Source organism: Prionailurus viverrinus, chromosome D2, assembly GCF_022837055.1.
Source record: "Prionailurus viverrinus isolate Anna chromosome D2, UM_Priviv_1.0, whole genome shotgun sequence".
NCBI classification, from domain to species: Eukaryota; Metazoa; Chordata; class Mammalia; order Carnivora; family Felidae; genus Prionailurus; species Prionailurus viverrinus.
This window is the reverse complement of record NC_062571.1, coordinates 40,349,887-40,377,831: the sequence shown is the minus strand read 5'-3', so window position 1 is coordinate 40,377,831 and position 27,945 is coordinate 40,349,887. Positions and strand designations below refer to the sequence as shown.

Here is a 27,945-nt window from a genome sequence, read left to right as displayed (position 1 = left end):
ACCAAAACCTGAAAGAAATCTTGCACTTTGATCGAAAAAACCCTAACTCTTTAAAAAAAAAAAAAAGTATTCAAAGGGATTAAGTCAACAGAAATTTCTATAAGAAAAAAAAAATTTTTTTTTTAACGAAAAAACTGTTTGACCTAAATATGTCAACTGCAGTATTATTCACAGGACAGGGCAGAAGATGACCAACGAGGAAACGCCCCAGGGCAGTACGGTTCTGCGGCTTTGGCTGGTCCGTGGTCAGACAGGGCCCGCATCTGGCCCTGTGGCCTCAGGCACGCACCAGCTCCTCCCGAAACCCCGTCTCCTCATAAGTGTGGACACCTAGCGGCTCCACGGAGGCTGCAGGGGGCATCAGAAGGTGGGTAGAAAAGTGCCCACTGTGGTGTCTGCTGACAGCGTTAGTGAGGGCTCAGCGAGCAGGAGCCCCTGTTGCAGGGGCTCCGAGAAACCTCAGAGGAAAACTGGGAAGCCTCGAGTTGAACGCAGCAAACGGGTGTGTCCCTCTGCAGGGCTTCTCAGCCCTCCTCCGAGTCGATCCCCCCAGCGACTATCTTCCTCACTTGCTGAGCGGGTTGACGATGGCCTCCCTGTGAAGGGCCAACCTGGAGACCACCCGCTCCGTGAGACCCAAATTTCACCAAACTCAGGCCAACCGCACCCACACCGTCGGCATCACCGAAATCCCGCTGGGGTCCCCATCCAGTGCCACGAGCACACAATGAGGCGGCACAGGAGCCATGGCTCTCAGCCGTCCACCGGGCACTCCACGTGGGCTTCCCAAGGAGAGAGGGTCCCTTCTAAAGGTGCGACCTTGTGCTTCCCACCCCTCCATGTACTTCCCACCCCTCCATGTACGTCTGCACCGCAGGTGAGGGCTGACCGTGCCCGTATCAGTGACAGTCCAGACGCTGCATTTCAATAAGCAAGTCCTGTGCTGAGCATCAGAACAAGGAACTGCAGGGGCGCCTGGGTGGCGCAGTCGGTTAAGCGTCCGACTTCAGCCAGGTCGCGATCTCGCGGTCCGTGAGTTCGAGCCCCGCGTCGGGCTCTGGGCTGACAGCCTGGAGCCTGTTTCCGATTCTGTGTCTCCCTCTCTCTCTCTGCCCCTCCCCCGTTCATGCTCTGTCTCTCTCTGTCCCAAAAATAAGTAAAAAACATTGAAAAAAAAATTAAAAATAAAAAAAAGAACAAGGAACTGCATACACAGTGTTTTTCAAATGTGTTTGACCCAGGAACTCCTTTTTTTGTGAAGCTCCAAGAGACTACAAGAGAAAGCGAAAAACACTCTTGGTAAGAAAAAGCTAAAATGTAAAATATCATGTCCAACAAGATCACAACGGCATACTGTGCACCCAGGGGAAGGGATGTGCAAAAGTAAAAATGATTACTGTGTGAGGGCAATGGGATTATCGGTAAATTTTAACATGCTTTAGAATGCTTTAGATTTTTCCTAATGTTGTTATAGTGCCTTTTCAATTAAAACAAAACAAAAAAAAAAAAGTGAGAGAGAGCAGGGCCCTTTTATAAGAAAAAAATGAGGAAGCCTGCATCCCAGCACCTTGGAAAAGTACTGAGGCCAGTGGGGTCAGGGCTCACCCTTCTCCAGCGTTTTCAGGTCTATGTCCTCCAGATACTCCAGCGTCGCTCTCCGGGACTTGGGCAGAAACACGTCCGTGTTGGCCAGGAACAGTGCCAAGGCAGCCGCCCCCAGGGCCCCGGCGCCAATGGACCACATCCCCATGGTGAAGAAGCTCGGATCCTGGAGGAAAGACATTTCTGGAGATTGAGAGGAAGGAGATGTTACTGCTCTCACGTCAAGAGAGAGCTGGAACCTGCTTTCCGGACAAGCCTCCCTCGGGCAGCCAACCAGGAGGACTGAAGCAGGGAGAGGGGTGCGGCCGTGTCAGAGTCGGGACCAGACCAGGGCTGCGGGGCACCTGCTGGCGCAAGAGCTTGGGGGATACAAGGGACACACGGAGGTCCCTGCCGCAGGGAGCTGGCTGGTGGGTCAGGCACGAGAACAGAGATAGGACAGCCCTCTAAGATGCCTCTCTGGCTGTTGCTTCTCCCAGGCCCAAGGCTGCAGCCTCCCGACTGTGTAATGTGTCCGTGCTGGGTCCCCTGGCGGCAGCCTCCTTCCTCATTCCCCTCTGTGTCGGTGCCTGCTTTTCCCTCACAGTCTGGGAATCTGGGCTCCTATCTCCCTGGGGAGGGGCAGCCTTCTCTTCCTTGATCAAAGGATACTCAGTACACCAATCACACTGTTCTGTTATCTTATCCTTCTCCCCCTTTGGTTTGTGACTCCCTCAGAAACAGAGACCATACTATTCCTCCAGCCAGACAGTGCCCAGCAGGGCCTCACTCCTGGTAGGCAGGCGATCTCAGTGCATTTCTCTCAACGGCAAACAGCTTTCTATTTCCTCCATTAAACAGATAAAACAGGCTCACGGTGAAAATAAAACAGAAATCAAAAAAGAATACATAAAACCATAGTCGGCAGCAAAGTAAATATCCCCTGAATATCTACCAGCTATGAAACGGCACAGTTCAACGGAGAGGGCCACTACTGAACACCAGTGTCCAGCCTGACGTTCTCCACCCCGTGAACAGAGCTACACGGATGTCTGCTGAAGGAAGGGGAGTGGACCGAGAGAGCGGGTGTCGTGTAAGAAAGGGCATGGCACCGGGCGTCTGTTTCAGAGGGGCTGCCAAAAGATGTCTGCGTGGGGCACGGGGCTCTGCGACTGACCCGTAGAACCCAGCCTTGTTCCCAGCTCAGTCCCGGGTGCCTCCCTACGGCTTCCTCCGGTTGGGGAGCCCTGTGCTTCTGTGCGGGAGCCCCTGGAAGCAGCCCACCCCTTGGGTAGCAGGTACCCCAGCTGGCCTCCCTTCTCCTGACAACTGCTTAAAACACGTGTTCTCATGGTCCTCCTGCCAACCCAGGGTCTTATACTGGGGCCTTCCTCCCAAAGTGCCCCCATGATGTGTGCCGAGATCACCGGGTACAGACTGGTGGTGTGCGTGCGGCCCACCTAACCAAAGACTTGCGTCTCCCCTACAGTGCTTGGCTGGGGAGGAGATTTCTCCAAAGGACTGAGCGGAGTCCCAGAAATCCACATGCCACCGCCCAGGGGCAGGCTCTGAGGGGTCCACTGCCATGAGGTGGGGTTGGGAGTCATTTGGTGGTGATGACTGGGAAGACAGGGTAGGCCAGGCTTGTGTTAGGCCAATGTGAAAAGTTCAGATTTGAGTTAAAAAACAAAAGGGAACTTCCAGGCAGGCGGTGGGGGTGGAGGGTGGCGAGGAGGAATGACCAAATGAAAACAGCACTTCCGAAAGAGGAATTTGGAAGGGGAAAAAGAAGGGGAGGCTGGTGTGTGTGCTGGGGGAGGGGGGCTGCTGAGGCACCTCTCTCACGAGGGACAGGAGCCCAGAGAGAGGAGTTTCTTCCCGCTTCACCACTCACTGTGGCCCCCTGGCTGGAAGCACTGGCGTCACACTGCAATGCAGACCTCACCCCTTAGTTCAGAACTAAGGAGTCATCAAGCGCATTTTCATCAGACCAGGCAGTGTTCACATGCACACGAAAGTTTGAGGAGCACTGTCTCAGAGCAAAGAATTCATGGTTTTGCACTTGGTTGGCAGGAAGCCATGGAATAAAGAACAGTGACAAGGGCAGGCTGGCTTGGGAGAGCTGCGCCCTCTGGTCTCTCAGCTCACTGTGGGGGACAGAGGGGCTCACCGGTGAGCACAAGTCCATGCCTCTGCCTGGAATGTCCTCCCTCATCTGTTCTGCCCCTCAGGACTTGGCCACCTCCTCAAGAAGGCTTCCTGGATGCTCTGCCTACCCTGGCTGCCACCTGCAAGAGATGCTCGGTCCTCCTCACCTCGCCTCTGTGACACTTCCGATGTGCTCCACCCAAGATATGGACCTATGTACCTTTGACTCTGTCCCTCAGCTTGTGTCTGAAATGCCATGCCCAGCACGGTGCCTGCTTGGTACACAGCGGGCTCTCCATAATTGTGCGCTCAGATGAACTCAACGGAACCGAATGATGACGACAGCGACTTATGGAAAACCCAAGCTCTTGGGCCAAGCAGGAAAGAACCTTCCACAGGCTGGCTTCCAATTCTTTTATGAAGCAAAGTTACACATTACTCGATTATAATTCGCAGAACAATTGGGGGAATTCACGGAACAACCACAGCTCTCGCCTGCCTGCTGTAAACAGGAGACTCCCCGGAGCCTGGAACAATTTCTGCACCTTTACGTGCATCCCAAACATCCCTGGATTTCTGACATATGTGGATGACTCAGGAGCATATGGCATGGTTTCTGATCACAGATCTGATACCAGTTCTGAACAGTTCACAACCACCAGCTTACATCCCCCCTACAAGGGACTCGCTTCAACTCTTGAAACACTTCAGTGCACTGCAGGAAGTCCAGGGATCCTTACATTCACCTCTACCTCCCCCCAACACACCCCTGCTGCTTACAGGCCAACGGGCTCCATCTTCCCACCCACAGCCAGTCAGCCTGTTTGCTTGCGACTGCAAGGGAACAGGACTCAATGAGACTCAACATCTATTTCCAAACATTTATTCAGCACCGACCTGTTTGATAAATGGCAATTTGGGAGGACACACAACTAAAAGATACCCAGTCCTCGAGGACACACAGGCCTAGCACGCAGATAACAGAAATTCAAGCGGCAAGGTGAGGCAGCTTGGGCAAGGTGTGAACATGAAGCGATGGGGAATGAAAGCCAGCTCCATCCGATCTGGGAAGCCAGAGAAGCACCCAGAAGGAAGTGGCTTTGGAGCTGGCGTAGGACGGGGGTGGGGTGGTGGGGGGGGTGTGGTGTGCAGGATGGAAGGGCTGGGCCCCGTCTGGGCTGAATAAGCCTGGGAGAGACCAGGCAGGCTAGCGGTGGCTATCAGTGCTCAAGGCACACCAAGAAGGCAAACTTCCATGAACCAAAGGCCCCCGACCCCCCTACCTCCAGTTCAAGAGCTGGAATACAAGATGTGGGATTCAAAACCCCCAGGAGTATGGTTTACCACCCCACCCCCACCTCAGGCCCCCACCCAGGAAGTCTGAGCAGAGAACCGTCCCTTTGAGGAGCATGGACCTCACTCTCAGGCCTTCCAGCACTAAGATGTGAGAGCAGCAGTAACTCTAGAGGGGAGTCGGGCCTCTCCACAAACATCCGCCCCCAGTGGGCCTCTGGCAGCAGGCTCTTCTGCGAAGGGGGGTGGGGGGTGGGGGTGGGGTTGTGCTGGAGGAAGGGGTGAAAACTGGCTCCTGGAAACACCTAGAGAATGTGCAGGCCCAGCCCCTCGGCCAAGCCCCCTGAGCTACAAAGCAATCCCCATCCCGGCACGTCTTGGAGCAGGTAGCACTCCAACTCTCTGCTGAGCGAGACTGACTGGGAATCCTGAACCACGGCGATTCCCACGACAAAAAGAGGGGAGGGGGCGGGGGACCTTACTCTCCAAACAGAACAAAGCATTTTCACATGGGCCTCTAAGGCCAGTGCGAGAGATGGGAAAGCCCGTAAACCAGCCTTTATTTAGTGTCACTTGACACTCATGGCCTAATTCCACTCACTCAACAGTCTTCTGATGCAGACATTACCCTGTTTTATGGCTGACAACACTGAATTCAGAGAAGCTCAGGACACTCTGCAGTGTCACAGAGCCGGCAGGCAGCAGTACTGGGACCTGGACCCAGACCGCTGGGTCTCTCGAGCTGCGTACGCTGCCTCCCCACACATTCATTCGTGGGTTTCTGAGGGTCAAGGGGCAGGATCCCCTTTGTCTTAAAGAGCATTAAAAAAGATGGACTTTTTTGTTTCAGTCCTCAAATGCAGCCAAACCATTAAAGGAAATTTACCACATGACAGATGTCCCTTCTCTGTCCTCCCCGTCCTACCCCCATCCATTAAGGGAAAGGTCAGTTTCCCTAAGAGGTAATAGCAAGGTTGTTTACAGAAGCCAGCCCCAACCTGCCCCAGCCCCCACCTGCCCCGGCTTCAGTACTCCTCTCCCACCGCGGGACTTATCTCGTCCAGTCTTCTCCCAAAGAAGAAGGTGAAGAGTGATAAGCCCACAGACAAACAACAGCTGTGGCAGCCCAGAGCAGCAGCTCTGGTGAGGGAAAAGAGCACGGCGGTCAGGGGACAAGACCCAGCTGGGCTCCCGAGGCCAAACTGGGGCGATCCCTCCCTCGGCCCCATTTTCCTTATCCCAAAATGAGGTGGGGGGTGGTTTGCCAAGGTGGGTGCTGAGGCTCCTTATAGCACTCCAGTGCCATCATGTGGGTCTATCAAAAACAGCTCACTTTGGAGTCTGCACATATCTTGGGTCTGTATCAGAACTCTATCCCCTGCTCCCCCATTTCAGCTTCTAGAGTGTTTCTTCCCTGCAGCCCAGGACTCCACAAGCCACTCCCTGCCCATGGCCCCTTCTCCCCAGCCTCCGTAGTGCAAACCTGGGAGCGGGACACTCACCATCTGCAGCTTGCACACTCCAGGCTCCTGCCGACAAAGAGGCTGACCCAGCAGGAGCAGGCGGGAATCAGGCTGCAGGGGAGGGCCGGAGGCGGGGCTCTGGAGTCCCGCCTATGGCCCCAAGCTCGCTCACTCAGCTCACTCACACGACAGGCAGGACCAGGCCACCCAGAAACCCTGGGGCTCCTTCAGCTGTTAATACTCAATCTCCAGAAAACATCATGGAGAGCTGCCAAGGCCCCCAGCCCTTCAAATAGCTGAACAAACTTTGAGTCACTTGCAGTCATGCAGACCGTAACATTTATCAAGTGCCAGCAGACCCTCCCTACTATCCGGTGCAGACTAAAGAGGTGAAGCCCTCAACGCGGCCCATGCCTCACACTAACTGAAATCCAAGGGCGACGTCCCCTTTTCCACTCGCCCCGTTCTTCACCCTACACCCAGGCGGTCAGCCGGCACCACTGAGGCCCCTCACTAGCTATCTGTCCTCTAGGCCTCCTAGACTTCCCTTCTTGTTCCTCTGCGTAGGTGACTCCTCTCACCCCCACCTGTTCCCGGGCGACCTCACCTACTCCCAGCGCTTCACCCCCACCCCTTGGTATTGACTTCCAGGTTCCTATTGCTGTTCCCGACTTAAAGTTTGCACTTGGGGGCTCCATAGGTCATCTCTGTTATACCACATCCAAAACTGACATCCACTACAGTCCGTGTTTCTTCTGGAGTTCCCTAGCTCAGTGAATGACAGGCACCCAGCCGACTGCTCAAGCCAGAAGCTGAGAGCCACACTCATTCTCCCTTGTCACCCGCATCTAATCTGGCCTGTGCAACGTGTCTGACACTCATCCTCTCCTCAGCCTTTCTGTGCTCAGGACCCTGTTACCCTGTGCTGGCCTCCCTCAGTAACCACGGCACAGAACAGGCTTGGCTTGAGCTAGGTCCCCTACCGCTTCCTCTCCATGCTGCAACCAGAGTGACTGTAAAACACCTTGACCTGCTCGCATCCCTGCCTTGCTTCTGGGCTCTCACAACTCCTCGGCACAGCTGACGGGACCCTTCACAGCTTAGCTGCGGTCCACCATGCTGACCACTCCCTGTGCAAGAACGATAACATGTCTTGTTAGACCTCCAAACTGTGGCTCGTGTTGTTTCCTTTGCCCAGAATGACCCTCCCCCGCCCCGTGCCAACTATGTAAAGGCCCAGCACAAATAACACTCTGTCCCAAAGCGTCTTCCTGAATGCCCCAACAATCAACTGTTCCCTCACCTCTGACTATATAGCATGCATGCTCGTGGAGACACATACAGACCTTTGCACACTGCACAAGCAAACGGACTTAGTGTATTTTAGCTATTGGCATGTCCAGCATTTACACAATATGCTGGAGCAATCTGAGGGCAGGGCTGTTGTCTCATTCACTCCCACATCCCCGACATTTAACACAATTCCTGGTTATCAGTAGGTATTCAATGTCTAACGAAATTATCTGAACGCTATTTTTTAAACTCCACGTTGGAACTGATTTGGAGTCCCCCAATTTCAGCTCCGTACCAGAAAGTAATTTTGGACAGGGCTGGCTTGACCTTAAATAAAACACTCAAGCCTGGGGTTTAGGTGATCTTAGGTTGGGTCATAGTTCTGCCGCTCAACGGCAAGGCGATCTGACGTAAGCTATTAAGACTCTGTGTACAGACAGAGGAAGGAACTAGCAAATCTATGAGGTTGCCCCAGTTCGGATGTCCGAAGACGTGAAAGTAACCGCACAGTTGCAACTCCAGAGCTCTGATGTCCAGAAAGCCATGGAGGCACCTGCTGCTACCGCTCTCCTGCTGGGCGTGCACATTCTCACTCTCTGCTTCCCCAGGCCTAATTCCTGCCTGTTCAAGGAGCCGCCTCTGGGCAGGAACTGATAAAGTCTTCATAAAACAAAGTATCAGCATTGGGTGGGATAATTCATGCCTGAAACAAGTAGAGACAACATATTCTATATGGAGAGGGTACACCTGCCCAGCCCAGCCCCACCCAGGGAATCCTTCCTCCCCAGAATGAGCTGGTCTGAGATAGGCCAGAAGGAAGAAAGGGCTGCTGAGGAAGACAAAGGAAACTAAGAGCGCACATGGGTCTCTTTGCCTCCAGCCCTCAGTGAACGAGGCTGGAAAGGATGCTTCATCTTCCTTCTTTGCTCTCCTGTCCCCTCTCCTTCCCTTAGAGCTCTGGTTCAGCCCCTCCTTCACTGAGCAAATGAGGAAACTAAGGCCCAGAGAAGGGGCTAGCTAGTCCGAGGTCACATGGGGGAGGGCTAGTCAGTGGCTGTGCTGGGTCTGGGTCCCCAATCCATGATTATTTATCCTCCATTGGACACCCCTGCAAAGCTGGAACAGTGGAGTGTGGGGAAGGGGGTCAGGGTTCAGGAAGGCAGGGGAGCGGTAAGGTTCCTGAATCTGCTTGCTGGCCTGAAGAAGGCTGAAAGCAAAACTGCAACTGAACAGGGCCCGGGAAATCTGTGGCTAGAGAGTATACCTATCCTTCCCAGGCCCAGTGCTTTGCAAGCAGCTTATAATCCAAAGCCAAATGTTTCTGTAAGGGTCACACGGCTCATTCTCAGCTGAGTGGCCACTGTGCACCTCTCCTCCCCACAGTAACAAGGTCCTGTCAATTCTGGATGACACAGGCACAGGCTTGAAAATACCAGTTTAGCAGCCTGGTGACATGGGTACCGCAGGGCCCCATGAGCAGTAGGGGATGCGCTCCCACCCACCCTTGTCATCAAGGACCACGGACCTAGCCACCTGCAGTGAGCTCTCGCCTACCTGCCTCAGTCTCCAACTTCCCGCTGGGCTCCTCGGGGTGACTGTCTGCCCAGCTGTGGCCCAGGTGTCCTCGCAGGTGCCAGAGTCAGGAAGTTCTGAATAGATGCTGAAAGCAGAAGAAGAGGATAAAATCAGTTACTGGGAAACTTTGAGACAAAGACAAATCCTCTAATCAGTGACTGAAGCTACAGAGGTGCCCCCAAACGTGTGGCCATTCTGCCCCTTGCTTGCCCGGCCTCCTAACTGGGCTCAGGACACCAGCTCTATCAAGTCATATAGGGGTGGCTGGGAGGGCAAGGACAATACCACAAAAGACCCTGGGCTTTTGGACAAAAATCCTGGGTTTTCATTCTTTGAGAGGTCACCTTGTCCCTCAGCATCTCTTTCCTAAAAACAAGGGAACTTTTAAAGAGTTATCAGGAAGAAAACACACACACACACACACACACACACACACACCTACACAATAAAGTACCGCAGAATTTAAGGTATTATCTTTCTCTTCTTTGCAAGGCTCAGATTCACTTGGGTCTGAGGGCAGATCATTTGAAGAACACAAAACACTGAAGGACTTCTCCAGCTGTGCTCCCCCAGCTGTGTCAGTACAGACCTGCCTCCGGGGCAAAGTTCTAGCTCTGGAGGGAAACGTGGTGTGTCTCAGGACCCTTTGGCCCAACTTCCCACTCTACAGTGCTGTGCCCCTCCTGCAGCCTGTCTGCACTAACAGCACCAGAGAAGGCAAAGGGCACTGTCCATGTGTTACTGTCCTGTGCCAGAGGCCACTGAAATCAGAGATGAGGCTGGGTCCCTCAGCCTCTGGACAGTTATTGCCACACAAGCCTCAGCAGAGCGAGACCTGGAGCGTCTCAGCTCAACATTTCACAATGAGACAAGAACTCAGCTTGCAGTTTCAAGATCCAGAATTCTAGTCCTAACCAAATTTTCTGAGAACCAATTAAGGGACACAAGCTGATAAGACAATCATCAGAAATGTCTTCTGTACCCCTAGGGAACAATGCATAAGATCTCAATGAAAGGGCATACCCTTAAACAGGCAGGGGATATGGGAAGAGCCACACCAAGAGGAACTGAAATCTAAATCAAATTCCTACAGGTTGGAGAACCTGAACAAGGCATTGTTTTTGCAACAATAAAACGGGAATGATTCCCGAATTACCTTCTACAGGGTTGTAAGAATCCAAAGATTAAATGTCCGGATGGCGCTTTGTAAGCTATCTTACAAAGAGTGACGTACATATGATGTGTAACTCTTACTCATTTCTAGATTAGTCAATCATCGCCCCAAAAATGTTGTTTGTACATGAACGAAATGGAGGGCTTCCGATGACTGGGTATGTTCCAAAGAGTCAGGGTTTGCACTCTACATCCCCATTCTCGGGCTCCAGGACTGGGCTGGAGCAGAAGCATGCAAACTAGCATCCAAGCTGGCTCCTGGACAATGCTTTTCAAAATAAATCCTAAGCGATTCTTTTCTTTCTTTTTTTTTAAAAATCATCTGCCAAGCTCAAAAGAAAATAGATTAAAATAAACAAAACTGAAGTCTAGGTAAGAGCTGCAGAAACATCATTCATAAGGAAAAAAGGCCCAGAGTCTGCTGGGTCTGAACCCCAATCCAGCTTTTGGACTCCCGGGGGGTGGTCCCTCCCCAGAGTCCTTGTCAGTCTGGACCTTAACCATCTTTTCTCCATCTCCTTCACCTCTCCACCCCTGCAACAATCCCAAGACTGTCAGATCGGTGCCTTGTTGGTCTTTTCATTCCTAGACTTCAGCACAGGGATCTTAAATGTACACTTTGGACTCTTTCCAACTCTGTCAGGAGTGTGTAACCTTTAGGGGAAGGAGAGAGCAGGTGACTCTGAGATTCCGAAGAAAACCGTGGCCCCATAAAACACGCGACCCTATGAAAGCACACACCCTAAGGCAAGGGCAGAGCCGGGGTCGCTCACCTGCAGCTGTTCCGCCCCCTACCCCCGGACAGCCCCCAGGTCCGCCCCCCGCGGGGCAAGAGCGCCAGGGCAGAGTCCTTTTTTTCAGGTCTCTGTCCCAACAATTCAGGCACGTCTGTGTCATCAGCCTTACTCCAAGCCAGGGGCTGGGAAGGGGGTGGGGGAGTCTGCCAGTCAGACCAGAGCCAGTCCTGGCCCCGGGTCTTCGGACCTCCAACACGCGGTTTTTTCCGCTGACCGCTGCAAACCGGGCCGGGCGGGAATAGCATCCGTCGCGGGAGCGGGAGGGGGTGGGGGCTGCCTCGGTCCGGCAGGTGCGGCCGCGCTCGGCCGGCTCGGCGGGAGCTTCCCGCGGACTCTGGGGCCGCCCGAGGGGCAGGCCTAATACAGCCGGTGTCTGATCCACCCGCGCGCCGCCGACCGAGCCTCGCTTCCCCGGCCCTGCCTCAGTTTCCTCACCTGAGCCGTGGCGGGGGCTGCCCCTGCGGATGTCACAAGAGCGAGTGCAGCTCGCACTACATTCCCCCGCCCACCTGCTCCCAGGCCCGAAGCCTGGAGGCTGGCGGGCCAAGCCCTCCCCCGCCCAGGCGTCCGAGCGTTGGCCCCCGCGCCTGCGCTCCTCGGCGCCTGCGCCGCCTCCCTCTCCCACGTGACCAGCCCTGCTCCTCTGGGAGGAGCACGGGCTCCGCCTCTCCTACGGAGCCCCGCCCCCTGTGGGCGGAGCCCCGGCAATGCTGTGGTCCCATCTCTTAAGGCTCTGGCTCTGGCGCTGCCCCCCCCCCCCTGGCGCTGCCCCCCCCCCCCCCCCCCCCCGCGCGGAGCTCACCTTTGACCCTGTGCGGCTTTCAGGCCGCTCCTTCTCGGTCCCTTGTTGTCACCGCCCTAGCCTAGTTCAATTCTTGACGCGGTTTTTTCAACCCTTGACGCCCGACTCGTTAGGGGCACTGCCTGGAGCAAAGGGAGGCTCTGGACTGCCTTAGTTGGATCTGAAAGCACCTGCCCTGTAGCCGAGGACCGAGGACACCTTTCAGCTCAGCGAGTTTTTGAGCAGTTTTTTAAATGAACTTTTTGTTTCCCTTTTGGTATAGGGTTGAGCAATCTCTACGATTTACAATGCGTGTCCCTTCACGCTTTAGGACAAATTCAGCACTGCTAGCCTCTGACCCCGCGGGGCACACATTCTCTTTCACCTCACAATCCCAGCCATTGGACAGAGGATAGCGAGGGGTGGAGTGTGGCCTGCGCACTGGCTCCTGGGATGTTGCCCGGCTCCTCACGGAGTCTGAGTCACATGGTCTAGTTGGGCCCACACTTACTCATCCATTCATTCACTCATTCTTTTACTCATATATTGTGTCCACGCTGTTTTATAAAAGTGTGGTTGGGAGAACACCTTTTTAGAGACAGGAAGAACTGACTCACAGTACACTTAAAATATCACCGGGACAAAGGGGTAATGGGTCACAGGGCAGTGTGCAATGGAGCCGCAAAGCAGGGCTGCCACGCCCACCTGTCAGAGGTGGCCATCTGCCTGCAGTAACCACCCCAGGTCACCTGGGAACCATCTATCGGGGTACAAAGTCCAAAGGCTTTCCTGATTTACCTCCCTGACCTCCCACTCAGTCTCCAGGTTCTTTGTAAACTTATGGGCCTATAGAGTCTATTCAAGAGGTCTCTCCTTAACCAGACTGTGAGTTCTTTTACTCAACCATGGGACCCAGAGTCTGGCCCAGGGCCGGCACCAAGACATGCCTGGGAAGCATTTTGAAAAAGAGGATGTTTCTAGATTGGGGGTGAGAAGGATCAGTTTGCGTGATCATGCAGGCTTCTTGCAGAAGTAGGCAGGTATTTGATCTGATTTGAAGGCCCAGAAATACTTGGTATAATTTGTTACAATATGGGTAGAGTCATAAGAAGGCAGTTTATCCCCCACCCCCACCCCCACCCCCAGAGGAACTTTCTCACTCCTGCCTCATTCCTCCTTACCCTATGGGGAGGGGGGGAGAAGGAGGCTCATTTTCTCCATCCTGAAATTGGATGTTTGATTAACAGGAAGGCTGCAAGAAAGAAGGGCCACTTAAAACAGGAAGCCATTTCCTTTGGGTATGGGTCCCCAGAGACTGGCCGGTAATGACAGAACCATTCAGGGGTCAGGGGTCACAGAATCCTGAGGTGGGAGGCTCCCTGAGGTCTCAGCTGAGATATAGTTACCAAATGCAAAAAACCATGATTGTATTTACACTTCTGTAACATTCCAAAGCTCTGAACTTCAAAAGTCGGGCTAGATCAGATAGCTAATTAACACACTCCTCACACTCCCAATTTGTCCAAGAAAGCACAGGCTGAACTCATTAAAAAGCAGTCATCAGACCAGAAGAATAAGCTATGGGCAAGTAGGCACAGGAAAGAAAAACTTATAAAGCTCAAGGATTAAAAACAAAAACATGGATCTGCCAAGTTTTAAGGAGAAAAGTAACTAGCTTTGTAAAGACCATGAAATAACCTAGATTTTGAATTGAAGGAGGTAGAAATTAAGGTTGACTAGGAGCTTTGTGATAACTTCTGTAACTTATGTATGTTATCCTCTTGACAGGGGCTAGGAAAGTGTTTTCTCCTTCCTGATCTCATAGGCCAGGCCGAAAACATTCTAGCAGGAGGCAGATGTGGATAAAGACTTGGGATTCTTACAGCATCACAACTACCTCTACATTCAGCTAGCTTCATCTGTTCTCTCAGCAGTGATCCATGCTTGCGGTATGACACAATTTTTAAAGTTGATTGGTCCTGCAGCGTGTCTGGGCTCAGTGAGAACAGTTTGCGAAGCAGGTAGCATTAAAGTGAAAATAAAGCAAAAATGGGTGCTTGACTTCATTGACTTTCTCAGGCCTAAATTCCCATTCTGTGAATACGTGAAAGTCTGATCAAGATCTGGAAATGTATGAACCATGTATAAATGTGCACGTATCACCTACAAATATCTTTTTACTTGCCAATATCCCTGAATTCCACTCTTCCTCATTTCGAAAAAGTATCTAAAGATGCCCTACTTCCCCAGTGTGCTGCACAGCAAAGCCTTTAGGATCTTCTACATGAAGTCCTCAAGAGACATAACCAATGGCTTAACAGGTGAATTGGTGACTGACTAGGGGCTGAATGGTGGGATCATTCCATTCCCAGGTTGGGGAAGTAAGACTGCCTCACACATCACCATTCGGTCTATCTTTTGACATTTAATGAGACTTCATTTGGCTAGGCAACTTTAGTTTGCAAGAAACAGAAAACTCAGGGGTGCCTGGGTGGCTCAATCGGTTAAGCATCTGATTTTGGCTCAGGTCATGATCTCACAGTTCATGAGTTCGAGCCCCATGTTGGGCTCTGTGCTGACAGCTTGGAGCCTGGAGCTTGCTTCACGTTCTGTGTCTCCCTCTCTCTCTGCCCCTACCCGGCTCTCTCTCTCTGTCTCCCCTACCTCAAAAGTAAATAAACATTAAAAAAAAAAAAAAAGAAAATCCAACTCAAACTGACTTGAGGTGATCTTGGGTTCCATAATGACACCAATGATCCAGGTTCTTTTGCGTCTCTGCTTTGTTATCCATGTGTTGGTTTCATGTTAAGGCTGGTTCCTCTTGTGGTCATAGGATGCCCACAAGATCCAGTATGGAGAGAGGGCAGTTAGACCCAGGAGTGAACAAAGCCCAGAGCGTCACTCTGGTTGGCCAATCACTGTGGCCAGGGTACTCCTGCACTCTGATTGGCCTAAGTCTGGGTTAGTTTCTATCTCGTAAATGATTGCGGGCACACTTAACAGGGAAAATAGAAGTGAAATAAAGGTATTAAGGTGTTCCTAAGACAGCATCATATACAAGGTCTTACTCTTCTCTATCATTTTTGGACTCAGAGTCACTGATGTTTGTGTTTGTCCCACAATATTATCATTTGGCTGTTAGGAACACTGGTGATGGGACGTTTCTAAAAGAGTGCTCCACTATTGTCTTCTGCTCAAAGTCGGCAAGAAGTTTTGATTAATAGATGTTTGACATCTTAATGATAGTCTTTCAAAACACATGAATTGATGACACCACCTCTCATTGCTTTGGAATTTATCTATTTCAAAAGATTTGGCAAATTTTCCATTGCATTACAATCCTTTTGCACTTATCTTGGTAGCAAAACATAATAGATTTTTACTTGTGTGTGTGTGTGGGTGGGGGTGGGGACAGCTTTCTTTCTTAGTTTTATAAACCTCTTCATTGTTGCTTTGCAAGAAAATCGGAAATGAAGTCGTTTCTCTGATGACAAATTTCCTTTACTAATATCGAATTTATGTTCTACTGCTGTTCATATGAATTTCTGCATTCACAATAACTTTTGCATTTCAGTGCCAAATCATAATGTAATCTTTTAGAAGATTTTTATACAGTAATTAAATTCAACTCATGGGGCATAAACAATGTGCATTTGTAACTGAATGCAACTTTGCTAATACAGAATTCAAATTTTGTAAGGAAACATAAGTGTCTGAGAGCAGTTATGAAAGATAGAAAGAACAATGAGGCAAAATTTGCCTTACCAAATATCAAATATCAAATATCAAAATATACCATAAAGTCACTGTAATTCAAATTAATATGGTTTTGTCTAAAAACTCTGCTTTATCCATAGTTATAGCCAATTTCTCAATCCTGGTATGAATTTCCTTCTCCCTTTTTTTGCTGGAATTTAAAAATTGGTAGAACCAGATAGTAACAAGGGGATCTAGGGTAGGGAGACTGAGATTTGTCGCATGGGCAGCCAATCAGATTCACATGATTGAGTCCCAACAAAGAGTCTGAACACCAACGCCGACGGGGAGCTGCTTCCGTTGCCAATACTCTGCGTATATTGTCACCCATCACCCAGTAACACTGTTCATGACTCCACAGTGGGCATCTGGAAGGTCCGAGTCTGATACTTTCTTAAACTCTGCCCTCTGAATCTCTTTCTTAGGCTAATTTTACTGTGTATCCTTTCCCGGTTAAAGACTATAACCATGAACGTAAAAGCTTCCAATGAGTTCTGTGAGTTCCTCTAGTGAATTGCCAAACCCAAGTGTGGTCTCAGGGGCTCTGAACTTGCAGTTGGTGTCAGAAGTCAAGGTCACTTGTGGATTGTGCTCTCTCAAACTCACCTTCCTTGATAGGTTTGGGGGCATCTGGGTTATGCTGGCAGTCAAGAACTTTTCTATTGATTCTGTTTATTAAATTATATTTTTCTGAAACATTGCTCATTTCAACTAAGTGTTTTTTAAGTTTATTTATGTTGAGAGAGAGAGAGAGCGAGAAAGAGTGAGAGCAGGAGAGGGGCAGAGAAAGAGGGAGAATCTCAAGCAGTCTCCACCATGTCAGCACAGAGCCCACATGGGGCTCGAACTCACAAACCCCTGAGATCATGACCTGAGCCAAAATCAGGAGTCGGACGTTCAACCGACTGAGTCACCCAGGCACCCCATCAACTAAGTTTTTTTTTTTAATTTTTAAAATGTTTATTCATTTTTGAGAGACAGAGCATGAGGGAAGGGCATGAGAGAGGGAGACACAGGATCTGAAGCAGGCTCCAGGCTCTGAGCTGTCAGCACAGAGCCCGATGAGGGCGGGGCTCAAACCCACAAACCACGAGATCATGACCTGAGTCAAAGTCAGACATTTAACTGACTGAGCCACCCAGGCGCCCCAACTAAATTTTAAGATATGCTTATTTAAAGTTTTCCCTAATAATTTTCTGAAAACTCTGCCTTGTATAGTTACATCCTGTTTCTCAATCCTGGTATCAGTTTTCTTATCACTTTCTTTTTCTTGAATTCAAAAATTATTTTCAGCTTTAGTAAAATACAAATTTTTATCAAGGTATAGTGGAGGTAAACCGAGTTTTAAGTGTTCAATTTGAAGAGTTGTGACAAACATATACAGTCATGTACCATCAGCAAGCACCTCAGTCATCATAAAGAACATTTCTATCTCCCCCTATAGTTCTCTTATGTCCCTTGGTAGCCAATCCCCTTCCCCAGATCCACTTATCCGCTTTCTACACTTCAGTTTTGCTTTTTGTGGAATCTTGTATAAATGGAATCGGGCAGTATGTAGTATTTTGCATGTGGGTTCTTTCACTTAGAAAAATGTTTCTGAGATTCAGCTATGTTGCAGTGTGCCTCAGTCCGTTGTTCTTTTTTGTCACTAAGAAGTATTCCGTTGCACAGATAGGCCAACATTTATTTACCTCTTCACCAGTTGATGGATGTATTTGGGTTGTTTCAAGGGTTTTTGGCAGTTGTGAATAAAGCTGTTGTGAACATTTGTGTACAACCTTTGCTTGGACGTAGGCTGTCATTTCTCTTAGATTGATATGTAGGAATGGTCAAATGCTAAATGTACGCTCGACTTTATAAGACCCTCTCAAACCGCGTTCCAAAGTGGCTCTACGATTCTCATTCCCGCCAGAAACATGTAAGAGTTCCGTCTGCTTCACACCCTCCCCAATATTTGGTATTGTCAGTGGTCTGTGGTTTCCTCCACTGACAGTACACTTGACTTTAGACTCTTAAAGCCACTCTCAGTGCTTTAGTGCATAGGGTCCAATCTCTATGAAAATCCTGCAGGAATCCAGAGACTGAGAGAACTTAGAGCCTCCATCATGTTGGGTGTCTCTAATCCCATCTGTTCTGTTAGTCTTAGAAATTTCAACATCCCTATGCATCGGGCTTCTCCAGCCTTTCGTACTGGCTTGTATCTTCTTCCCAAGGTGGTGCTCCAGTAGGTGAGTACGGTCCCCTCGGTTGTCTGGAAATGGAAAACTTTTACTCCTCACTCTCTGTTCCCAAGATCCTACGTCCTCAAATTCCCTGTCTAGGGTGAACAGGAAGGAATCACTGACATCAGAGAAGGGTTTCTATCCGTGTCTCTATCCCTGTGAGAAGGATCGTGCAGATAATATTTGAGCTGGGTATTGAAGGCCCAGCCGGGCCTACCTCTCATTTAATTATTAGTTATTATTTTATTTTATTAAAAATTTTTTTTTCTTAACGCTTATTTACTTTTGAGACAGAGAGAGACAAAGCATGAACGGGGGAGGGTCAGAGAGAGAGGGAGACACAGAATCTGAAGCAGGCTCCAGGCTCTGAGCTGTCAGCACAGAGCCCGACGCGGGGCTCGAACTCACGGACCGGACCACAAGATCATGACCTGAGCTGAAGTCAGACGCTCAACCGACTGAGCCACCCAGGCGCCCCTAATTATGAGTTATTATTTTTAAAATCATCTCTATTTTCACTGTGGATGGGGAGGCACTCAGAGATCCCAGGCACAGAGAGACCGACCTGTCTAGGGAGACAGGTGGCTCATTGGGGGGCTTCCCAAGACAGTCTCGGTTTCATTATAAAAATGTTCAGAGGGAAGAGCATCCCAGAGAGAGTCTAGGTTTGCCTAACACAGTCCAGATTTGTGTCTCTTTTCGTAGTGTCCTCTTCAGTATAGTATGTGTCTCAGACAGAAGAACTGTGTTTGGGACGAACAAAAGGCATTGTGTCCCAAACCACAGGTAACCCTCTTTGGACAATAAAATGGCGCCACTAGCCAGTCAGTCCTTCTGAGAGAAAATGAAAGTCTCCTCCCTGCCTCCAGTTACCTGGCCGTACAGACTCTTGCTACTCTCTCAAAGTATCAAGAGCATCCTCTCACTGGCACACTGTTAGGACACCCAGGGACCTATTTGGATGCTGTTTCTGCATCCCAGGGATGTTGGTGAGCTTCCAGTCAGTGGCAGGAATGACCATGGCTACTGCCTGAAGGAGCAAGGCAGTGGGCATTCTCCACACTCACCTCAGCCTCGCCCATGGAAACATCAGCTCAAAGCTTTTGCCTCGCACTGGTAATTCAGTGCCTCCTGTCTGCAGATTGCCATCACAGTGGTGCCTGTGTCACCCTTGAGGCAATACCTATTCTCTGTCCTTGGCCCTAGGCACTCAGGCCCCCAGCGAAAGCCGTGGCTGCTCTCTGGTCAGACGCTTGGGCACCCGGGGGGCCAGGAACGGGACTGGCTCTGCACAGGGCTCCTGACAGGGGTCCCTGCAGGTACCGTGGCCCTGTTCCGGAGTGCCCACACTTCATTAAGAGGACTTCACATGTCTTAACCTCACGTGCCATGTGTTATTCAGCCATACTTCCATTCTTACATGTTTCCAAACGTGAGGAGATCTTTGCACCCATGCTGTTCCCCCAGCCTAGACTGCCCTTCCTCGTGGTTTTCTGCTGCAATACTTCTCTTCATCCTTCAATGCCCCGCTCAAGTATTATCTGCACGATCCTTCTCACAGTCTGCCGGAGTTAGTTCCGCTCTTCTGGGCTCCCATGCTTGGTTCCTTCTTCTGCTAGCACAGTCCCCACCCCACCCCCCTTCACCCCCCCCCCCCCCCACCGACTCTGTCTGCCTTCCCCACTGTACCAGCATACGCTGATTATGGAAATGAACTCCGCAAGGAGAGGTTCAGTGGATCAGCCGAGTTTCATTACAGTTTTCTCTAAAGAGGATTCTGTGATTAGTGATTGAAGTTACTTCTGCACCACTGCCAGCAGGCACACCTTTGCTAAAAAAATTAATCATCTAACAAACACCCACCACCCCACTGAGTCACGGTGCTGGAGGGGCAGCTTCCAATATTTAGGAACATTCCTGCAAGCCTGATCCTTGGCCAGACCTTTCAACCGGGCTGCTCAGGAGAGAGAAGCAAACTTTTCTTTCAAAGGAAAATGTGTGGACTCGAAATGTTTTTCCCTGGGGGGACGGTATACATGACTGAATTTGAAGGATGTTTTTTCTGGCATAAAATCTTCCATATTATCCAACAAGCCAATGCATGACTCATCCAACAAGTGATTTATATTAATAGATACCCATGATCTGCTGAAAGGGTTTCCTGGATAATGTTGTGACTGAAGTTCATATAATTATGCGACAGAATGCCAGGACTCTCTCTGCAAGGCCCACATTTAGCACTGTTCTCGTTCCTTCCAGTGACCCAGCTTTAGGAATTTGTCGAATGTCAAAATATTAGTTTGGAGTGTCCAAATATCCTAAAATAAACATCGCTCTGAGTATCTGAAGTGTTAATTTCCATTTGTTTACTCTTCAAGAGGCTCCGTGTTTTTTGTTTTTGTTCTTTGGGTTTGTTTTTTTTGTTTGTTTGTTTGTTTTGTTTTTTAAATAAAGCAGTCATAAAACACTCAACCAAACTCATTGCGTCTTAAACCTGTGAGTCAAGCAGGGTCTCAGAAAAGATATTTGCACACCCACATTTATAGGAGCATTATTCACAATAGCTTAGAGGAAGGAGCAACCCAAATGTCCACCAAAGAGTGACCGGGTAAACAAAATGTGGTATACATACATACACGGGAATGTTCCTTGGTCTTAAAATGGAAGGGAATCTGGTCACAGGCTACAACATACGGATGAACCTTGGGGACCCTGTGCTAAGTGACATAAGGCAGTCACAGAAAGACAAATATTGTACGATCCCACTTATATGAGGTATGCAAAGCAGTCAAACTCCTAGAAACCAAAAGTAAAATGGTGGTTACCAGTGGGGCCGGGGAGGGGCAGACATGGGGAGTTGTTTAATGGGTATGGAGTTTCGTTTCTGCAAGATGAAAAAGTTCTGGAGATCAGTTGTACAATGGTGTGAGTATACTTGATGTACTGAACTATAAACTTCAAGATGGTTAAGGTGGTAACATGTTTTGCAATTTTTTTTTTTACCACAATAAAAAATGGAACGACAACAACAACAAATCAATCTCTGAAGGCTCTTCAGGATCACCTGGTCTGTCCTACTGTTTTACAGATGGCACACACATTTGCCCAAGCTCTTCATCCATTTGTTCAAGGTGACCTGACTCACAGCTGGCTACTTCCCGTGCTCTAGCAGCCTGCTTTTCCAGCAGGTCTGTTGAGTTTCCTTCCTCCTCCATTGGGGAAAGGAGGAACCCAAAGCCCTGGGGTGCTCCCAGGGTAGTGAGGAGAAGGCCTGTGAGGCCCTAAATTCTCATCAGTACCACCCTATCTTTTCTCGTATCATCAGCCTCCAAGTGGCCCATTTTTCTTGGGCCTAAGTATACATAACTATGGAAACCAGTCAAGTGCCCCTTTGGGTCCTGAAGATGACACAGCCCAGAGTGTTGCCAAAGAATGACAGAGGGAGCACACCCAGTACCTGGGAAGCCTTTTCCCGTGCCCTGGATCTGGAGTCACAGGCCCAGCAGTCACCACCCTATCTCAAATCAGAGATTTTCTGGCCTTGCATCCTGGTTGTTCGTTGGCTTGAGTCTGCATGCACCTTCCTACTCAGGCTTAAGGAGACCACCAGAACCTTCCAGACCTCTAAAATGGTCTCACCACAGAGATTTAGCATCAATGAACACCATAGTCTGCTAGGTATTCGAGGCCATCTCTGACCTGACCTTAATGTACTTTTCCAGTCATATCTCACTGAAAGCTAACATTGCATAATGACTTTCGCTAGAAATTGGGGTCAGGGTCGCATTCCAGTTTTAACAGCCTTTCTCTCCGAAACCGTAGTCACTTATCTCCCTGAAACTGTCTTAATGAAGAACGGAGATGATAGTATCTAGTGTGTAAAATTATGACGAGATAAGGCGTTCCAAACCTTCGCCCAGACTCCTGCACAATGTCAGCAGCCCTGGAAGCACTTGGAACTGGAGCCCTTGTCGGTGGCACAGGGTTCCTCTGCTCCGGCAGAATTGGCTCATTTACCAGATCCAGACACGGTCCGTGCATTCCAGCCTCTGCCTCTGTCTTCCTTTGCTCTTCGTTTCTAGAACTTCTTCCCCGGATCCCACCAAGGCCCAGGTCAATGTCACCCTGTTCTTGAATCCTTCCCTGATCTTCCCAGCAGGAAAGTACCTGTACTGGTGGTTGGCTTGTGTCGCTCTGGGCTATAATTAGCCATAAGGAAACTGAGTTGCCCTGTGTTACAGGGTCTTGCTAAATGTGTCCCCAGGGATGGTGGAATGCAGGAGGCTCCAGGACCTGAGATAAGTGCTTCATCTTTCTCTAGGCACTTTGGAAAGTTCTCTGAGCAAACGCCACAGTTCCCCTCTTCCCAGGGAGGTACCTTTGTGACTCAGTTTGTCAGCTACGGCAAGCCTTAGAGAAGAAAGAGCCTTATCCGGGGTATGTTGCATGGACTTTTCTAGCGGGCTGCAGGCAGTGTTCTCATTTATCCAATAAATGGCACCCTGGGTGGTGGGCTTGGCTTCCCTCTGCACCACCTTGGGTACACGGGCCTGACCTCTGCCCCTCCATCCCCTGCCTGTGTTTACATCCAAAAGCCTCGGTTAATTTCCCTTTCCTACCTCCTGGGCAACTTCAACTTCTCTTGCTTTGGATTCTCTCGAGACTTGCGGTTCCTCTCCTGAGACGTGTTTCCAATCAGCTTTGAGTAATTATTATTTGCTGTATGCTTTGCTCCGTGACTGGATTAGAAGTTCCCTGGAGACAAGGATTATGTTGGACCAATTTCTCTATGTGTGCAGAGCCAAGCATGGTACGGACTCGTGCCTGGTATTGGATGGTTTTTTGTTATCTGTTACCACAGTGGCGACAGTAACTACCAATCGCCATACACTCATGACCTGTCTGGCCAGCTGCCGCATTTTACATACACCGTCTCAGGAATCCTCACCTCGGCTCTGTCAAGAAAGCTTTACGGGGGTGCCTGGGGGGCTCAGTCAGTTAAGAGTTCGACTCTTGATTTTTGGCTCAGGTCTTTGTCTCAACGGTTTCCAGATCGGTCCCCTGGTGGGGGCCTTGCGCTGATAGCTCAGAGCCTGTTTGGGATTCTCTCTCCCTCTGTCCTCCCCCCTCCCCTGCTTGCATGCTTACTCTCTCTTTCTCAAAATAAATAAACTTCAGGAAAAACAAAAGAAGGCATTACTATCCTCTTTATTTTAAAAGTTTTTTTTTTTACATGTTTATTTATTTATTTTTAATTTTTTTTTTTTCAACGTTTATTTATTTTTGGGACAGAGAGAGACAGAGCATGAACGGGGGAGGGGCAGAGAGAGAGGGAGACACAGAATCAGAAACAGGCTCCAGGCTCTGAGCCATCAGCCCAGAGCCCGACGCGGGGCTCGAACTCACGGACCGCGAGATCGTGACCCGGCTGAAGTCGGATGCTTAACCGACTGCGCCACCCAGGCGCCCCCATGTTTATTTATTTTTGAGACAGAGAGAGAGACAGAGCATGAGCGGGGGAGAGGCAGAAAGAGACAGACAGAGAATCTGAAGCAGGCTCCAGGCTCTGAGCTGTCAGCACAGAGCCCGGCATGGGGCTTGAACTCATGAACCGTGAGATTGTGACCTGAGCCGAGGTCAGATCTTAACCAACTGAGCCACCCAGGTGCCCCAAGCATTGCTATCATCTTAGAGAGGTTAAGTGATCTGGTTAAGGTCATAGTGCAAGGAAAACATAGAGATAGGGTTATAATTCCTCTGGAATTCATGGATAGGTGCACGGATGGCCAAATTAAACACACTCGCAGACACATCATGGCTTTTGCAAAATTTCCATCTCATGCCTGAAACCAGCCATGCAGCCTGAGGATAACTGGCCTCTGCCAGACGACCTGGCCTAGCATCCTGACGTGGTCTGCCTGTGTGGGGGCTGCCATGGGTCCAGATCCAGGCTGGGGCTGCTAATTTCATAAGCTACTGCCCTGTACAAGACGATCTGCACAGTGGCTTCGGTGCCTTCTCCAGCTTCATCTTCATGGTTGGCCTCAGTTTACTCTGTAAACTCCAGGAGAGCAAGGGCTTTCCCTCCTAGGACAGTGCCTGCACCTGGGAGGTGTTCAATATATAGTCACTCTTATTTACAAGTTGCCCCTTCTATAGTAAGGTCTACTCATAATTTCTTAAAAACATTTTGTTAATGTTTGTTTATTCTTAAGAGAGAGAGAGAGAGAGAAAGCGTGAGCAGGGGAGGAGCAGAGAGAGAGAGAGAGACAGAACTGAAGCAGACTCCAGGCTCTGAGCTGTCAGCACAGAGCCCAATGTGGGGCTCAAACTCATGAACTGAGAGACCATGACCTGAGCTGAAGTCAGACACTTAACTGACTGAGCCGCCCAGGTGCCCCTCTACTTATAATTTATTTTTAAATTTTTTTTTAGCGTTTATTTATTTTTGAGAGAGAGAGAGAGGGCACAAGTGGGGGGGGGGGGGGCGCAGAGGAAAAGGGACACACAGAATCCGAAGCAGGTTCCAGGCTCTGAGCTGTCAGCACAGAGCCCCACGTGGGGCTCGAACCCACAAACCGTGAGATCGTGACCTGAGCAGAAGTTGGACACACTTAACCGACTGAGACATCCAGGGGCACCTACTTAATAATTTCTTAATGAGAAATACAGAGGCTAAAGCAGGGACATTTTACACAAAATTAAGTGGTAAAGAAACCTCCATGGAAATAAATACAAAAAGGAAACCGGTCTGCAATCCATCAAAGATCTGTTCATCTAGGCCTGGTTCTTTGTATAAGCAGACACGTGGGCCAGATCAGAATCCCCGCTGAAAGACCTTTCAGAGGGAAGTTTGTGAAGTGCTTCTGACACCACATGGCTGTGGGAGGAAACACAGGCTGGGGCTTTTGTCAGCACAAAGGGGAGAATGGTGAGGGCGTGGCAGTGACAGTAATATCACAACTACGGGTTTATTCATTTATTATTTATTTATTTATTTATTTATTTATGATTTGTCTTTAGATTTTATTTTTGTAATGTTTATTAATTTTTTAGAGAAAGCTCACATCAGCAGGGGAGGGGCAGAGAGAGAGAGAGAGAGAGAGAGAGAGAGAGAGAGAGACCGTGCATCTGAAGCGGGCTCTGTGCGGACAGCAGTGAGCCCGAGGGGGAGCTCGAACTCACGGAACCCTGAGATCATGACCTGAGCCAATGTCAGAAGCTCAACCACCCAGGCGCCCCACAACTACAGGTCTAAAATTACCTGAGTTTAGCATAACAACAACAACAGTAAGGGCAACAGCAGCTGATATATTATGCAGGAGTTCTTATGTGCCAGGCACACTACTCTGTGTGCTATATGTGAATTAACTCGTTTCAGTGTCACTGGGGCCAGTGGAAGCCAGAGGTGGATGTTCGCAGGTCGAATAACCAGACTGACTTCTTGACAATGAGACCTCTGAAGGGACTATGACTCGTAGGAAAGAGAAGCTTTAGTTAATGGTGGTTACATTAGTGACCATAACGGTAGCCATGGGCAATGGATAATGGCCATTGCAGGCCGTTATAATAATTCAAATCTGAAGGGCAGCGTTATGACAAGAGAACAGTTTCAGGGAGTCCTCCCTGTATTTCAGTGGAGTAATGGTTCACTCCTGATTACGTTCAGAGGAATAGGTAACCAGCTAAACTGAAGAATGGGGTAATCTCCGTCCATAGAGACGGACGTTCCCCAAAGTTGCAGGTTGAGAAGCTGAAACAGAGAGGAGGAAGGCCTGCTGAGCCTCTGACACGTATCGACAGGTTCACAAGACCACGGGGGAGGACACCAAACAGTGTGACATTGGATGGATTCAGTCTCCCCAGGAGAGAAATGTGACACCACAACGAGCAGGCACATGAAAACCTCAATAATCAGAGAGGTCAATTCTCCACCCAGAGAAAGGACTGGTAGAGAAAGTAGCCAGAAAAATTACCGTCCCATTCTGGAGGTTGGTGCAGAAGAATCCTGTGGCAACACAAAGACTGGAGAATGGAGCATCCCATCAAACAGTCACGGAGAAGGCTAAGGTTATAAATGCATGTTTCAAGGATGCCTGGGTGGCTCAGTCAGTTAAGTGTCCGACTTCCGCTTAGGTCATGATCTTGCAGTTTGTGAGTTCAAGCCCCACATCGGGTTCTGTGCTGACAGCTCAGAGCTTGGAGCCTGTTTGGGATTCTCTAAATCTCTGGCCTCCCCCAGCCTCTCCCCTTGCTCTCTCTCTCACTCTCTCTCTGTCTCTGTCTCTCTCTCACACACACTCACTCTTTCTCAAAAATAAAATAAAAACATTAAAAAAATAATGTATATTTCAGACCTCTAAAAGTAAAGAAATTGAACTGCTTAGATTCATATGGGTAAATTTTACTTTAAAAAAAATAAATTTTATTTTCCCAGTGGAAATATTGCTTTATTTCTTTTTAATTTTACAAAGCATCCATAAATAAGTTTAAGTGATACAGAAAAGTACTCAAAACATAAAAATTCAGCAGCGATCCTATCGCTCAAATGAGCGTCTTTCTATATAGTTCTCCCTGCACAGACACATAAACATATGCCCTGAGATAATACATTTGCTATGTCATGACATATGTTTCTACATGATTGGTTTTAATGGCTGAATTAGAGTCATAGCGGAATGTTTTCGTGATGAATTCGGTAATGCGACTTGTTCTTTCTATCTACCTATTTGAAATACACAAGATATTAAACACCAAATCAAAGCCCTCTTTTTGTGATCCTCTCTTAAAATTGTCAGTCTATGTTTCTATGTGTTCTCTTTTGTTCTGTGAAGTTATTCAGGAAATGTTCCTATCTTTGTTTTAAGAAAAAGTTGCATGCTAAGCATAGTGGAACCTGGGACACAATACCGCGTTCTGCCAGTTACCTAAAACAAAACCCTTAGAGGGGAAAGGTGGGCAGGCAGGGCTTGGAAAAGTTCCCTAAACCTGGAGCCCCTCCCCTGCACCTCTGTCCCGTCCCCATCCTCTCATACTGCCCCCTGGTGGTGGAGATGGGCAGTCAAACTTGTGCCTGGCAACGTCTAGTCTGTCTTTTCCTCCTTTTTCCCTTCACTTGGGTACTAGAAGGACACTAATGAGACAGGAGCAAGAAATACTAAAAGAGAGAGAAGCTTTATTTGTAGTTATGTAGATTCTGAGCCTTATTTCATGAGTTTGGAATAAGGTAGAAGAACCCGATCCTTTTATAGCATCTTTTCAAACCCCACACATCTTTCTCTCCCCCTACCCCAGCTCTGTCTCTCTCACGCTCACACACACACACACACACACACACACCCCATATGAGCATTTAACCATGCTACCTCATTCCCCCTATTGGTGGGCATTCTCATTGCTTTAGGTTTTTCATTATTATAAACACATTTTGCTGTACAACTTTGTACCTACATCTTTACACATCTTCATACATTAACAAGCTCTTTCTCATGCCTCAGCAGAGGGACTGCCAGAGGCATAAAGTGGCAAGAAGTTCTTTTCTCTACTGCTACCAGAACTCCCCAAAGGCTCAGAGCTCTGCCTTGGGATTCTGGTGAAGTTTCAGCCCTTGGAGGTGGCCGTGGAGGTGGAAGGGAGGAATGGTTGGTGGCAGGTTCCTTCAAACCATTCTTTAGAGAGCAGAGGGAGCAAATTCACTGAGCAGGAGAGATACTACATGGCATCGTACGTGTGCTGACGTGACATATCACTAAGGATGACAAAAATAATCTAGGGAAGGGTCTGAACTGATCAGTGGAATAAGCGAGGCCACTAAAATATGGGTAATCACTTTTAATTAGTAGTTTTTAGAGGCCATATTGAGC

At 49.2% G+C, this 27,945-nt stretch overlaps 1 protein-coding gene across 9 annotated transcripts in view; it reads right to left on the bottom strand.

Moving 5' to 3' along the window:
- The window catches only part of PRXL2A (peroxiredoxin like 2A), a 48,132-nt gene that overhangs the window by 8,755 nt on the left and 11,432 nt on the right, over positions 1–27,945 (bottom strand). The window contains exons 1-4 of one of the 9 annotated variants that reach the window (XM_047825743.1): positions 13,286–13,356; positions 9,333–9,438; positions 8,400–8,481; positions 1,606–1,768 (exon numbers count right to left, since the gene is read on the bottom strand). In XM_047825743.1, coding sequence (XP_047681699.1) covers positions 1,606–1,768; positions 8,400–8,462 — 226 coding nt within the window. In that variant the 5' untranslated portion in view covers positions 8,463–8,481; positions 9,333–9,438; positions 13,286–13,356. Of the gene's footprint in view, positions 1–1,605; positions 1,786–6,524; positions 6,599–8,399; positions 8,482–9,332; positions 9,439–11,758; positions 11,916–13,285; positions 13,357–27,945 lie in introns of those variants that run through there. The other 8 variants (XM_047825741.1, XM_047825742.1, XM_047825744.1 and 5 more) reach the window with 8 other exon arrangements.